Source organism: Agelaius phoeniceus, chromosome 4 (assembly GCF_051311805.1).
Source record: "Agelaius phoeniceus isolate bAgePho1 chromosome 4, bAgePho1.hap1, whole genome shotgun sequence".
NCBI lineage: Eukaryota > Metazoa > Chordata > Aves > Passeriformes > Icteridae > Agelaius > Agelaius phoeniceus.
Window position 1 is genome coordinate 65,369,574 of NC_135268.1, and position 16,276 is coordinate 65,385,849.

The 16,276-nt window shown below is 39.0% G+C and overlaps 1 protein-coding gene across 7 annotated transcripts in view; it reads right to left on the reverse strand.

Moving 5' to 3' along the window:
• The window catches only part of SH3BP2 (SH3 domain binding protein 2), a 62,395-nt gene that overhangs the window by 10,234 nt on the left and 35,885 nt on the right, over window positions 1-16,276 (reverse strand). For 5 of the 7 annotated variants that reach the window (XM_077177789.1, XM_054632955.2, XM_077177787.1 and 2 more), the window contains one exon: window positions 877-1,016. In XM_077177789.1, coding sequence (XP_077033904.1) covers window positions 877-1,015 — 139 coding nt within the window. In that variant the 5' untranslated portion in view covers window position 1,016. Of the gene's footprint in view, window positions 1-876; window positions 1,017-6,469; window positions 7,219-16,276 lie in introns of those variants that run through there. The other 2 variants (XM_077177785.1, XM_054632954.2) reach the window with 2 other exon arrangements.

Genomic DNA, 16,276 nt, shown 5'->3' on the forward strand with positions numbered 1-16,276 from the left:
ACACAGTGAAGCTGCCCATTTGCAGAGTTTCAGCACTAAGGGTAATCTTGGATTCCCTCACATGAGAGGCAGCTGATCTGAAAACTTCAAAAGAAGCCTCAGAGACTGCAGGCCTGACCTCCACCTGTGCTCCTTTATTTGTGGAATAAGCAATAGCAGCAAGGCAGCCACAGGATACAAAGACATATTTACATCCATCCCCAAACCATTATCTCCCTCTCTTCTTTCACCTCAAGTACATAATCCTGCCAATAAAATGAGGTCCTGTTTTCTTTTTTCAGAAGAGGCCAATACTCCTTCCTTTATCAAAGGCAGAAATCCTTGTCCTTAACTACGTAAGTATCATTTCAGTATAAACAGGGATACCAAATGAATAGCATATATATAAACCCAAAATATGAACTTTTCCCCATGTCAATAAACACTGATTTCAGAAGAAATTACTGTTATTAAGTACAGCCCAATGTTGGCAGTGAGAAAATTTCCATTTCACAACAGCAGTGGGAGATGGGAATATTTTTTCCAGTACAGAATAACCAACTGGAAAAAAAAAAGCTGAGTACTAGTTTCTTTCAGAAAAGATACATATCCTGGGAATCTGTTTGTCTTGAAACTCTTACTTGTGAAGGACTTGACAAGAGAACTAAATAAGCAAAATAAAATCAACCCCAACTTATATTATCTAAGATTTAAAGCTGCAAAACAATTAAAGGAAAATCTTTCAATATGAGTCTTTCATACATATATTCCAGTAAAATTGTATTCCAATACAAACTAGAAAAACAGCTTCAACAGTCTGCTAACACAAAATCTTTTACTGGGCCCAGAGGCAAGCATTTCAAACATTTAATTTAGTTAATACCTCATTCAACTTACACTTCAGGATCTGCAGCTGGGTGCCTCCTTTTTTATGAAGATACCCTGACTTGGTGACTCCTCCAGGCATTGTCAGAAGGTTTTGTGCTCCAATTGCCTTCATTGGGACTGGCCAGGCCTGCTCCTGCGAGGCCATCATTCTGCAATTTAGAATAATTAAAAACAGTTTAAAACTCAGATTTACTTTAAGGAATGAGTACTGAGAAGCAAAGCTTGTTTCCTTAAACAAGCTTTCCAAACAACTAATGTGGTTCAGCACTCAAGAATGTAACACAGACAGGGTGTTCAAAGATTCCAGGAACTTTGTAATGTATAAAAAAAACGTGGTGCAAAAAGCCCCGATTTATTTTTATACAGCTCTCAAAAGTGATTGGCAGTTGTTGAAACAAAGAAAAAGTGCTTAGTAAATGCTGCTTAAGTATTTCTGTTTTAAAAATACTCCAGATAACACTGCAAGACTTAATCAGGCAGGTGACTGGAAATAAAATTGGTTTCTTCTCCCAAGTGCCACATGACACACGTATATACAGAAAATGTCATTTTCTGTGCAACAAGGGAATCAAGTCACGGTTTAGTAACTGCAGCATCCAATACTACTTACTCCAGATATTTATATGTTTTATTCTTTAACTCTTAATTCTTTAACTAAAAGGATTAGTATATAATCTCATACTGCATGTTACATGTGACAGCATACTGTGCAAATGAAGGTATTCTCAGATTCCTGAAGGCTTCCATTTGATTTATATATCAATTACTTATGTAATGCTCCACCAAGCATCTCTGCAGTTGGCAGTCTTTCTGCTGTCATCTTAAACCAAATAGATTCATTTCTGAGGTAGCAACTTATTCTGATATATCAATATGAGCCCTTTCTTTCTTCAACTACTAACAGAACTAGGCTAAAAATCCTACTGTGTCATGGGGAAAAGAAATCACATGTGAATAGAATGGGAATTTTGACCTAGGCATAAAAGGGTCTGTTACCTTCAGATGTAGGGCTAGAGACCTTTGCTGGTAAAAGGCAAACTAATGAAGTTCCAGTTAATTAGTTTCTGATAAAGGAACGATGGTTTAGCTTGCAGTGCAGGACTGAAATTTAATGGATCCTCTACATTTCTCTTTTTCCCAAAAGGGACAGTAAGGGATGCAAATTGTGAGGCTCAGCACAGAACCCTACCCAAGCACTTGCTCCTCCAACCTGATAGCTTTTTCCATTCTGAAAAGAATAAGGAAGTGTTTCAGATTTGTTGAGGTACAACAGCAAAGTGTGTATCCATTGTATGGGTTACGGAAAACAGAAATGCAAGTTAATGGATCTTGCATTTAGGATCAGTTCAGGATTTAGATCTGTTTGCTGTTTGGTGATGATGCATGTGTGGGAAAGGGTGGAAATTCCCAGCAATTTCTACCAGGAGAGTTTAAACTAAATTAAATTCTCTAGGCAGCCTAGAAGACTTAATCACAAAAATTAGGTTTTGGTCTCCAGTGTTATGAAGCAGATACAGCCAGAGAAGATGGGATCCAAGGCTCTAAAAAGGCTCCCATAGCAGACACGCCAAGACACCATGGTATCCCAATTTTCCCCCGGACCTCCTGCTCACCAAAAAGTAAGTTGCTTTTGTTCTACTCAGCTATATCCTTCCTTCTGCTGTTTCCTCCCTGTTCTTATTACATGACTGAGATCTTTCCAAGCTGAGTTATTTCCTCCTCCTCAACTCAATTTCTAGCAACAGCAATATGTCCAAACAGGAGCTACTCTCATATTTTAAGCTTTTAAGAATAAAAATCAAAAAATAGTAGCAGAAGCTAACATTTCCCCTGCCCCCCTAAATCCTTCAAATTATTTCTCCACATCTTGCAGAAAAGTTGAAGTGAGGGAAATGGAGAGTGTTACCCAGCTGGCTGCTGATGCCAAACCACATGAACACTGCTAAGAGCAATTTCCTTGAAATAAGGATTGCAAAGGCAACTCCTGGGCTTATTCTTTTAAGAACACACACAACAGTGTTTAACCATTAGAACTTAATTTAAGTTACTTCAGTCTGTTTCTAGTTAAATTCAGTAAACAGACTAAGTAAAAATGAAACCTTTTCATTCAGATGAATATATTCTGATGCTAGTTTTCCAATGTTAGTCTCAATGCCATTCAAGAGTTTCACGTTCATCTTAGGTCTTCCAATCCTCTGTATCTTTACTACAAAGAACAAAAGAAAGGACCGAAGCACCCAGTGCATGGTGTGAAGCTATTTCAATGTTTTGTATGTAGGCTGAAAACCTATCAGAAGGGGCAGAGTTAAATGTCTCAGAGAAGTTATCCAAAACAACCAGTAAGCTGAAATTTCTAGGAAGGCAAAGTCAAACACTGGCACTAAGTATATGATGCCCTAGGTAAATACAGAAATTTGTCCTGGTCATGTTTGCCTTCTATAGGAGAGTGCACCAGTCAGACTACTCACTAAAGCATGTCTGGATGGGCATTATCTCCTCTGCCTGAAAAGCCAGATCTTAAGGCAGACAGGAAAGAAAACTATGGAAACAGAGAAAAAAAAATAATCCATTTCTACAGTGTGCTGACTATGGGATTTACCTGACAGGAAAGGACAGCTGAGTATCAGATTCTGCTTCCCCTTTTCAAAAAAAATTCCTATTTTTGGCAACTTACTATAAACAGTCCTGAAAATAGAGACCAAAACGTGGAACTTTCCCAGCCCAGCTAAGTGAATAAAAGAAGTGAGTAAAAGGAGACACAGCTGAAATCCATGGCATCAAGTACAGATTACATGGACTAAAGAGCCCACCTAATGCACCAGGCTTTTCAATAGATTTAGAGGCAGCTAAGCCTATTATCTGGATTTCAGTGTGGCTTATAACACTCCCCATCATATCTGTGCACTCCTCAAGCACTTTCATTTGCAGGAACATGGTAGACACTTAGGGAAGACTTCAATATTCTGAGATGAAATCTTTCACTTATGCTGCTAAAATGCATTGAAGTACTTTGACTCTAGACCTAGTCAGATTTTTCTTCTTGACTGTAGAAAACAGTTCTGTAAGGACAGATGTTGCTATTTTGCATCACACTGCCAGGAGAAAGCTGTCAACACAAATCTAACTTCAGAATCTTTATTGTAGGGGTGGGAGAGAAGGAAAAAAATGGAAGCTCAAAGATTTCTGTGGTCTTAGCATCTATACTATGGTGGCCTTTAGCTCACTGAATAGTTCTTCAACTCTTGATATTCCTGTTCTAACTTCTTTAACAGATTACATCAAGAACAGAAGGATGTTGCATTACCAGGTAGGTGCCACAGCAGTCACTGAAGTCACTGTTAACTTTGGCATTACTGAGAACAGAGGGACATTTCCCACTTGTTTCTTATGCAGTCACATTCTTACACTACAAGCCAAAGCCCCCCCTACAGATTTTCACCTCTGGTGCATTGGAGAGCCTCTTCCACAGGGCTGACAACCAAATTAACAGAAAGGGCTCACTCAGTGCAGCCAAAGCTCCTTCTGACACTGGTCCTGTCACAAACAGAAGGCAACATCCCCCATGCATTGTTTGGTGAAAGCTTCTAGTAATAGCTACACACTTTATTTCTCTTCTCACTCACCAAGGAACTGGATACATATTTTTTAATTTTTTAATCAGTTTTTCCACCAAGTCCCTAACCCACTGCATGTGGCTCTTGAATTAATCTTCTCCCCCTCAGAATGGAACCCTCTGAACAAGAGGATGACAGCAGTCAGGGAAAGGTCTTGCATCACTTTGTTTCTCAGGTGATCCCTGAGACAATTCTATGCCTGGGAGGGAGATGAAAGGCCCTGCAGTGTAGCAGGAGAAATAGTAGAACAGCAGTTTCTAGGATGTGCTTCATTGTTCAAGGGTGCTTTTGGAAAGACAGAATGGTGCAATCAACACTCTGGAGCATGATACAGAGCTTATACCATCACTATTGTAACTGCTTCTTATATACAAACTGGTCCACCAGACTGAAAACCAAACCAATTTGCAGTGTATTGCTAATGTGTCAGTAAAGTCAGCCCAAGTCTATCATCAGTATACTTCTCTCAAACACTATCACAATGAGCCAGTTTTTATTTCACAGTACCCTGAAAGTTAAACCTCATGAATAAAAGTGAATTTGCACACTTCATCCTGCAACCAGGACAGGGCCAGTCAGAGGCAGAAGTGTTTTCTGAATCATAGTACTGCTACCAAACTCAAACTCTGAATGGATAGCAGACTTCTGTTAATGTGTAGCAAGTAAATGTATACATCTGTGAAGCAATTTTAATCTATCCCTCACTCAGTGGATAGAGAACAGCTAGATTGAAGGCTAGGGCATAACTTTACAGGCTGAAAGTCCCTCCATGAGTAAAAGTAAAATTCTGCCAGGTTAAAAATCTGGATTACATTGTAGAAGAGCACTTACCCCTCTTGGCCCTAAGAGCTATTGGAGTACATCCCAATTAGAGCAAATACAAGTTGATTCAATTAAGGATTGCATCCTGGAAGAGCCCTCAGTTCTTGCTTAACTTCAGCAGAATCTATGGCAGATGTGATCATCTCCACATTTTGCAGTATATAGGCAAAAAAAAATATTACCCTCTTCTCTGAGACTACAGCTGCCAACAGTTGTTATAAAAGTTCTCACTTGTTATAATAATATTTATGATCTGGCCCTGCTTGGTCATGCTGGAAAAAAACAAAAAAACAGCCTCCAAAGCTGCAGTACAGAAGTAAACCTGATCTGAATTTGTAACAACGCTCTCTATGCCAACTACATCTGAGAACTTTTACAACTGTAATCTCATAACCTCTAGTCCTTAAATTTTACATGGAAGTAATACCTAACTAAGCCAGATGCTAGTTTACTTCTGAATATATAACTTCCAAACAACATGACACATATAATACATAACTTACAGAAATGAATGTATTCCTCAAATCATGCAGAGGGAGACTGAAGTATCAGGTTTTACCAAAAATGAGGCAGCCTTACACACTGCAGAACAGGAGAAGTTTCCCCCATATGTTCTCAGCAATTCTGAGTTAGAATGATTTCTCTGATTCAAGCATCTAAACATTTACCATTTGTTCTTAAAACTGCTTTCTGCAGAATTATCAGGTCTCTTGTCTATTTATTAACCATTCTCCAGTACTTCTGAAATACTTTTCCATATCTCTCCTACTTTTTTTGGTTACACATTCCATTTCTTAATACCTCCAACAGCCCCTTTCACAATACTCTCTCAGAAAGATTAATAGCACAGTACAAACACTGAAGTAAAAAAAATCTTACAGGACAAAGGGAACAGAGAAATAAGCCCGACTGAGATACACTGTAAAACTAAATTTACTCTCTTTAACTTGCTTCAACTTGCTTTTCTTTTCTGACAAGTTTTCAACAAACACCCAACTAATCTCTTCCCACTCCAATTCTTTAACTCATGCAGAAAATGAAACGATAAAGTATTTTAGTTCAGCTAAAAGTATTTTAGCTCAGATACCATATTCTACTCTTAGTTGCAGTCTGCTCTGACCTGCAGGAGACAAGATGACAGAAACACAAGCCACAAAAGCACTAACCTGGAGCCCTTGTCTGACCGACACATGGTTTTTCTGCAGCCAGTTCCAGCGAATGATTGTTTCCTTTGTGATGACAAAGCCATTAACAACTTCTGACCCCTCTCAGGCATGGCAGGACCATCCCTGCGCTTCTCCCACCTCTGGGTACCCCCAGGTTGAAAGCCACAGCTGTAGCTGCCGTCTGCCCCACACACAAAAGGAAAAGCAGCCCTGGCCCGAGCGCTCGTGCATCTGCAGTGCTCTGTGGCCAAAAGTGACGCCGAGGCAATGACTTGTTTCCTTTGTCACTTCCTGTTTCCCCGCTGTCAGTGGCAGCGCTCTCTTTGTCAGATTTCCCAGCTTCCCAGGGAGGTTATAAATCAATTCCCACACAGCTCAAACGCCTGGCAGGCACCGAGCTGGAGAGCAGAGGGGATTTTCCAGCGCTCACTTTCTTCCCACTCACCTTTCAATCAACCACTTTCCTAGGGGACAAAAAGAAAATGGTCCTTTTTTCTCCTGGTGTGCTCCAGCTCCCACACGGGCAGAGACACAGCTCAGAAACGCTGCCTGTGCTCCTGAAGAGCCTGTGCCTCAGGTGTTTGCACTGCCCCACAGAACTGTAAGTATTTAATCTGTTTTCTCCCCCACAGCTGGAGCTTGTCTTTCCCTCTTCAACCCTAGACAATCAAAGTAGCCATCCTGAAAAATTCTGCAGCATAGACATGCTTTAGAGCAAGTCTTGCCTGTACAGTTAATGTTACACAAACCACAAAAGACAATAAAATTCAAATTCAAGAGTGCACAATTGCTCACAAGTATCACCAACTGATAATGAATAAATGTCATTGTTTTACACTCATTTTCATCTGGAGTTCTTAAAAGGATTCAAGTGTTTCACTGATTTGTCTAAATTTAAAAACATTCCAGGCTCAAAAGTTTGAACAAGACAAAATCAACTAGCAAGTTTCAGAGTGATGGATGAAACACATATAATTATGTCAGGCAAAGCTTACTTCATATATTTTTGGGGAAGTGGACATGAATCGGATCCCAAAATAGAAGGAAGAAGTCTCCATACAACATCTCTTTTTGTAAATGACCCAACAGTCAAAGCACAAAAGAAAGTAATATTTCAGAAACTGCTCACAGCTGTATGGGCTAGAAAAAAAAGCTCTTTCACCACAGGGCACCCATTTGCATCCCTTCCATTGCCAGGCTCTATGGGAAAGGAAATTGAACCATAAATCCACACACCTAATGTTAGCCAAAAGGATCCACATATCAGAACACAAGATCCCTCTTCAATAAGGATCAATACCAGTTGTCTCAGTGGCCTGACAGATTTGTCACACAGAAAGTGATTACAGAGAACTAAGCTCAGTGGTTTGTGACTTAAATTCACTTGCTTTATTTGTTACAGTATCAGTTACCCATTTAAGGCACACTGCCCTAAATCTGTCTTTCCTCCCTCAGTTGTTATCTAAGCATACTCTGCTAAGTTTGCATTAGCATCTTTGCAAGCTGTCTCTCTAACTTGGTCAAAAAATAGATTTAGAATGACAACACTTGAGTATATGCAACACTGGAAAAAACCCCTCAGTTCCTCTTTCCCTTTTCTGATGTGAACACCTCACTCCTGGTTTTCCCCTCCAAACTCCACAACTTCTAGTGCCATGTTCTTTGGCTCCAACAGCCTCATTAAACCATGCCTCCTTCATCCAACACATGTTCCTGAGGAACTGCTTTTCACCTCTAACCTTTCTCATGCTGTGCTCTCTCTTTCTTCATTTTAGTACTCAGAAATGCAGCAGAATTCTTCATTTCAAGTTCCAAGATCCCATTTCGACTTCTCTGGTGATTTCCAACACTATCAAGATGTTCCCAGAATGAGAACAGAAGACAATTCACACACACACACAAAAGAGCAGGTGTTCCATCAAGGAACAACCAAAGTTTAGATGTGTCACAGTTCTGGGAGACTGAAAATTCAGTTTAGCTTTCTGGACCAAACATTCACCAGAAGGATAGTATTTCAAAACTGTAAATAAGGAATCGGAAAAGACATGAAAACTTTATGGATTTGATTGCCATGTCTGCCAGGGAAGTGAAAGAGTATTAAATATATCCTCCTTTACAAAGCAAAATTCTATTATGCATGGACCTTTGGTATAAGGTTTTCAGATAAATCTTCATTTGTCCCCATGAAATCAGTGGTGAGAAGCAGCCTTGCACCAAGCTAGCCTAGGGAGAATTTCAGTCCAAAAGAGATACTCCATTTCTTTAATGCTATAGCTGTCACTCAGCCTTAAAGCAAGAACCAAAGCATCTGAAACCAACACTTGGATTTCTCTCCAGCAGGGCTGCTGAGGAAGTCAGCCCTGCCACTGTCAGGAACAGCCCTTGCTGGCAGCCCAAAGCAATCCTAGTAATCATGAGTTAATGGGATGCCAGGACACAAACACAGCTGGCAGAGTGCTGTCCTTGCTGGTATAAACTCACCACAGGGTCTCACCACAGGGCTGAGCTCTGTCTGCAGCAGGAGCACTTCCTCTTGCTGACAAATTTACAGGAAACTGCAAGAATGGACTGCAAATAAAAGCAGCACAAGAAAAGCGCAGCAACAGGCAAGGCAGAAAAATCAACAGGGCACTAAAAATATTAAAATAGCATGAAAACCACTTTCTGTCAGCTGCAGCAAGCCAGCTCAGTAGTTAAATGCCACTCAGAATAATGTAAGGTTTCATACATTATCTATTTCCACAGAAGTCCACAGTATAATAAGGCATTAAGAAAGTAAGGGATGAACAGAATGTGCCCTAAGTTTGAGTCAGGAGTAGATTATTAGAAGTTTTATTATTTTATTAATTCTACCAAACTAGTTTAGTCTCAAGTTTCTAGATGGCAGTGGAAGCACAGCCCACATATTGAGAGATAATGTATTTGTCAGCTGCATGCTTCACAACTGCAGATTGTAAAAGAGCAAGTGTAAATTACAGAATCCTTCATCAATTAAGTAAGGCAATCTTGTGAAAATACAAATAACCATCCATCAGAATTACTTCTGCTGGGTGAACTGCATTATTATCTCTACAAAAAAAAGATAAGTCAGTAAAAAGGAGAAGAAATGAGGCCACAACTTCCAAAAATCCTCTTTCAATGTCAAAAGAACTCCTATACTTTAAATTTCCACCGTCATCCCTTCCTTCAACTTATTTCAGAGAACATGAACAAGTCCTAATAATATTTTTACTTATTTGTTACATATACTTAAAATAGGTAACTGAAGTCTTGATAATACATATTCAATCGACTATATATCCAGTAAACACTTAAAATCTTCCAAGTTTCCACTTATACCCCAACAGCTCTTAGGTTCTGAACATCCATAGACATATTGTTGGCTTGGAACTTCAAAAAAATGCCAGCCAGCACCAGTCTGCAATAAAAAGCCATGTCTCAGAGACTGAGCATATCAATTTTAAAACAAAGTTGTAACTTTTCATGATTGTTTCATCAAACAGTTTGGCACACATCCTAGAAGATGATAGCATGATTTTGATTTTGGGATACAGTTAATGTCATATATTGCTCAAATGTCCATAAATCAAAGTACAGCCACAAAGTACTTGTAGTTTATGCATAGCTTCCAAAAAAGCAAATTAGATTGAGCAGCTGGAAGACAGGAGCCATCTGCAATCTCTCAATATAAGAACATTATTATTTAACAGATTCACTTACACCAGCCAGCATTGAAAAATAATGCAAGACTTGATATTAATGGGCTCCTCGCTCCCAGACAGACAGTGGGGGGCTGGAGGGTGTCCAGACAAGGGCAGTGGAGCTGGGGAAGGCCTGGAGCACCAGTCCTGTGAGGAGCAGCAGAGGGAGCTGGGGGTGTTTAGCCTGGGGGAAAGGAGGCTCAGGGAGACCTCACTGCCTCCATTCCCTTGCAGGAGGTCACAGCCAGGTGAGGGTCGGCCTCCTCTCCCAGGTACCAAGGAACAGGATGGGAGGAAACAGCCCCAAGTTGTGCCAGGGGAGATTTAGGTTGGATATTTGGAAAAAATTCTTCACAGAAAGGGTTGTCAAGCATTGGAATGGGCTGCCCAGGGAAGTGGTGGAGTCACCATCCCTGGAGGTGTTTAAAGAATGTGGATGTGGCACTTGGGGACATGGTTTGGTGGTGAACTAGGCTGAAAGTTAAGACTCAATGATCTTAGAGGTCTTCTCCATCCTAAATGGTTCTATGAAATAAGGATTGAATTAAGATCGGTACAGCTGTTCCAGCATAATTTTAGATGTTGGCAATTTTGTTATGCGTAGCTTTTCAAGTTTCACAGATTTCTACTGAATCCAAAGGCCCCTCAAAACCTCTGGGAGTTAACTGGGCCAAGTCTGTGCCAGTCAGATCACACCAGCAACATTTGGTATAAACAACACTTAAAGTAGAAGGCAACTCCCAAAGATAATTTGCTGCCTTTTGCTTATTTTTTATATAAATTCCGATACATTACCAACACTCCATTTCCACTTACTACTAAAAATAGACGAACACATTCTTTGTCCCTTTTAACTGTTATTTATATACAAGGTCCCCAGACAAAAGACTGTAAATCCACTATGGTTGTGATTAACTGCTCTTTCATCAGTGCTTGTAGAACAATTTAAAATAGAACATAGGTTAAAAAAATTATCTAACTAGCAGAAGTACAAACGAGATTGTCAAGATCCTATTCCTGAAGACAGCTGCAAAGGGAGTTTGCCCAAAGACACACAGATACTGAAAGTGGGAGTTTCCACAAGACATTTATTTCCTTGGCAGAAATTTTCAGTTCCAACAATTTTACTGCTAGGCTGGTTTGTCATTAACTGCACACAATTCTATCACTAAGGTACTCAGAACTGATAAATTAGGAAGCACTGTTGGACACTAAAATAATTTCTGCCTAGATGTCAAAACAGTTTTAAGCATTTTAGCTGGTGGACCACTGAACTTTAGTAGAAGCAACATCTAACTAAAGGCTTTTAGAAATGCATAGGAAGGAGTCAAATATTTATTAGTGATTTTAAAGCATCTCTGACAGGTACAATTAACTAGCAGATATCTTGCCATATGAAGTTAAGTCTGTTGTTAGGAATTTTTTTCCTACTTTCTTAGAATTTTACTTATATTGATTTAAAGTACATCAAGTGTCCAAAGAGAAAAAAAGAAAAGAGATTATTTTTTTCTGATACTAAGGCATTTTGGCAAGACAAACATCCATGAGTATACTGTGCTTGTACAAGACTAATGTAACTGAGATCCAAGACTATTACAGCTAAAGAGAGTTGATGCAAATCAACAATAAAATTACAGAACATAAGCAATTTTAAAACATTCCTGCACTTGGATATTAAAACCAACAAAACCACATAGAGCTTATAATGTCCTTTTGAGTGTCTATCAACAAAAAATGCAGTGAGTAAATTCATAAAAACACTGACCCCAATAACAAGCTACTAATTGAATCCTAAACAAATGCAGCAAGGCCTGGTTTAGAGGAAGCATTTGATCATGTCATCTGTGAGTCCTTCAAGCCTGGGTTTCCCTCTCCTGGTGGCTGCAGGAACCTTATAGTTAAGCAAATATACCTCTTCAAGCAAATGGCTGCAGCCAGCACCAAAGAGGAAGCTCAACTTCTGCTAGACCCTGAAAAAACAAAACAAACCAAAACAAAGATTTTTCTATTTTTGTTTTGCTTGTATAGAGACTTTGGAGCCAATTTAAAGACACAGTAACTGCAAAGACTCTCTGTGCCACACTGCTGTACAACACAGTAGGTGGTGCTGGGTTTTAAATAATTATGCAGTGGAGCATCTCACAGTTTGCTGTTCTCAGACTTGGAAACTCTGACTGTGAACCAGAATATCCAAATAAGCTAATAACCATGCAAGTGTGATTTATAGAAATAGAAGGTCCAACGGGGTGGTATTACTAATGGACTGTCCCCACCTCCAGCAGCTTTGAAGCTCCTTGTGCTCCAAGCCTCATGCACCAGAAACATGGATTCTTTGTTTTAAATCCCAATATGAACTTCTCCAGAGGATGTGGTAAAGTACAAGTATCTGACCACTTACATAAAACACTGGATCAGAGGACTGAATCCAGTCAGGGCATGGTTTACAATGACCAGAATTTAAGGCTACCGTGTATTTCGTCACTTATTACCTTTGTTTTTTTTTTTTAAACATAGACCAGAAAGAAGAAACTCTGTAAGCTCATGCATACTTGGGATTTTAAGTGAAGATTTTAAAATTGAGACAAATATACACTGCAAAGCTGCTCCCAAAAGACAGCAGTAAAGAAACAGTTTTAACCTGGAACACATGAGAGGGAACAGTCAACTCATCTCACATAAAATACCCATTAAAATATATAATCTCATTCAATGGGGTTCTTTTACAAGACAATTCGGACAACGACCTTTTCTATTATCATTTCTTTATGGAAATCACTACTTCCTTCAGAAGGATGACTAAAAAGAAAGAAATTCATTCTCCCTAAAGCTTGTTTAAATGAACTCCAACAGCAAGGATTAGCCTGGGATTGACTCAAATCTCCAGAGTTGTAGAACTGCATTCAAATGTGAGTTCACTCAGGGCTATTTTCAAGCACAGGAGACAGTGATATGCAGTATTTCATAAGACATGAAGAACAACAGTCATATTTTACACCACAAACCAGTTTGCCTAATTAAACATATTACTGCCATGGTGCAACAAGTTTGCAGCAAGGCTTCTAAATAGGTACAAACCCCCAGTACAATATTATGAAAATAACGAACCCCTGACAGTAAGATAGGCCAAAGACAAGGATCTAAAACCCAAATTCTAGATTCTTACTTCCATCTGACCTTGATGTCATGTAGCTCTTCTCAAATCAGCTCCTTTTCCAAGCTGTCCTGTATGTCAAGACACAAGCCTCATAAAGGTGTTTATAAGAGTATAACTTCATTCTGGAGAGAGGACTTGAGAACACTGCATGTAATGGGAATGGATGCAATGGTACTGCACATGTGAATCACAACCTTTCCTAGATTGGTAATTATTAATATTTCAGAGAAGGAAAACAAAGGAAAAAAAAATAAAGCACTGCAACACATCTCACAATCTCACACAGTGATTGAAAAACTGTAAATACAGAAATCCATCTCAGATTCCAAGACCTCAGTCTCTGGCACTTCAAAATTAATCCAATGAGCCCCTGAGGTGCTAGAAGAATATTAGGCTTGAATATTCTTCTAAGCTAGAATATTCTTCTAGCTTAGGCTAGAAGAATATTCTATATCTGTGCCAAGTTCTTACACTCATCTGCAAGCTCTCCTTGGATCTGACTCCACACAGCTATTCCTATTGTCCCATTAGGTGAGCTAAAAAAAGAGTTTGTAAATGGGAACACTCATTTTAAAAGATACTTCCATTTCCTTCCCATCAACACTTTAAAAATTATTACAGACAAAGTTAGAATCTATCAGGAGCCTGGAATCTTTTACATCTACTCTATAGTATAATTAGAATGTTCCCTCTACTTTTTTAATTTGAAGATGCTTCTGGGCATCACATTAACCTATCCTATTGTAGAGAACTTGTTTATTTCCAAATTCTTTCTCAAACCTTCTAGCACTGCCTATTCTTTCCATTCTCATGGTCACAAAGATGGTCCAAAGGTCATTTTTTTCTGATCCCTGGCCTCACTGACTTTTCACCACTGAAACTAACTTTTCTTTATTACAGACTGAAAAGCAACATGCACACACACATATATAGAAATAATATACATACAGTTCTTAAAGAAACGGTGTATGTTATGACTGTCAGCAGTCCTATTCTTGGCAGGATGAGTTACAATGAATACACTGCCTTTGTGCACCATTCTCTTTTATAGTTTCCTTGAAAAGCTCTCTCAAAACAGTGCAGCCAGACTCTTTACAGAGCTGACCTGGTTATGACAGAAGGGCTCCTTCACAACCCCCAAAATCTTACATTTATGCACTGCCTGGAACTAACAGTCATTATGCCCAGGGAGTCTGTATAGCATTCTTTCATTTCCAGGTTTTGATTCTACACAGAATTTATATGGAGCATATAACGTTTCCAGCAAAAGCTTTTGCAGGATTTACAGAATCTCTTCCTGCTATACACATCCTAGATATTCTTAAGGCATTCTAAATACAAATCACTTCTTGTACACAATGAAGAGCTGAGGCTGGATTTCACTTACACAAAGGAAATTCAGAGATTTAGGTCAGTGGGATTGGTCCTGTTTCAACCAAAGTAATCAAACCTGACATCTCTGTATAGTAAACAGAACAGTTCATCTAGATCCAAGCCAAACAACATCACAGATGCATTGATTCAGCTGTGGGCATTACTGTTACCACAAAACAAACGATCTACAAAAGCTGAACTTTACAGGAGGAAAATAATCTTTCTGCACATTCAAAAAATATTTAATGCTATTTGTGGTATTTTATTTAGTGTATAAAATCATACATACTGATCCACTTAACATCCTTTAAAAAACTGCACATAACCCTATCAAAGTGCAGCTGCACTTTGTTAATTGTTTATCTCTACAGCCATAAAAAGAGCTCTCAGCGTTGGAGATGCACCAAAAAGCATTAAAAGTGTCCAAACATTTTGAACAGAGTGTTTTTGTCCAAAAGGCCTCCTCTTCTTCCAGAACCTATGTGACAGTCTTTCATTCATTCTAGTAACTTATTTTTAAATAGAAAGTCACTATATCAATGAAATACATTTCCAAGACACAACAGAGCTAATTTCTAATTTCTGTCATCTCCAACAGATCAAAATCTAACAAGTCCAACACTCCAAACTACAATTATCCCATTACATACTTGAAAAAAGTTTGTCTACAGAATTTTATGAAAATTTTCTAAATTTGGCATCATCACAGATTAACAAAGATTGATATAATCACAAAATCATTGTGGGTCAGAGCCATTGCTCCAGTGCCACTTCCTCTCCTGCGCAGTCTACCCAAGAACCAGCAGCTGGCAGGGTACAATCAAGTGCAAAGCCTGCACTAGTTATAGTTTAACTGGATGTAGAAAAATAATCCTTTAGTCAGCAAGGACAAGAGAATTGTTGAAGATTCTTCCTACCTATTGTATACCTCGGAAATTTAAAGCTCACTTTTTTTGCTCCTTTGGAATGCTGTATTGTTTTTCTTCATTATTTTTCATTCCACTTTGCTGGAGATTAAGTTGTTCAGTTAGAGATCACAAGGAATCTATTCCCCAAAACTCCCCATTCATTTGACATTTTGACTGCTCTATAGAACACTATCATCAACCCTTTCTAATACAACCTCCCTCTTTTTCTAGACCATTTTGCTGAAATGTGCAACATAAACCCATCAGACCATAGGTCACTAGGGTTAAATAGCAAATAGTGATACAGTTTATCCTCTTAACACGGGATTATTAGGAACACATCAGGTTTATAGTAGCTTTTTATGTGGACTAAAGCCTGAGTATCAGGCCAAGTTCATATTTGGTCTTTGCCTCCAAGTTGCTCAAAACCCTAAAGTTCCAGCAATAAGAAACTAAGGAAAAGGAAGCCTGCCCAGTGCTACCAAGGACTGTGGAGAGACAGCTTTCTCACAATTTCTGTTTCTCTAAGGATGACACTTCAAACTCTTTATTCATGCGTCAGGTGTGTTTCTTCCACACACCTTCTCAATTAGCACAGACCAGCAAGCACATTTAGAGCAAAATTCTGCTAAGACCATGCACTTCATCTCCTAAAGGCTGTAAAAATTAC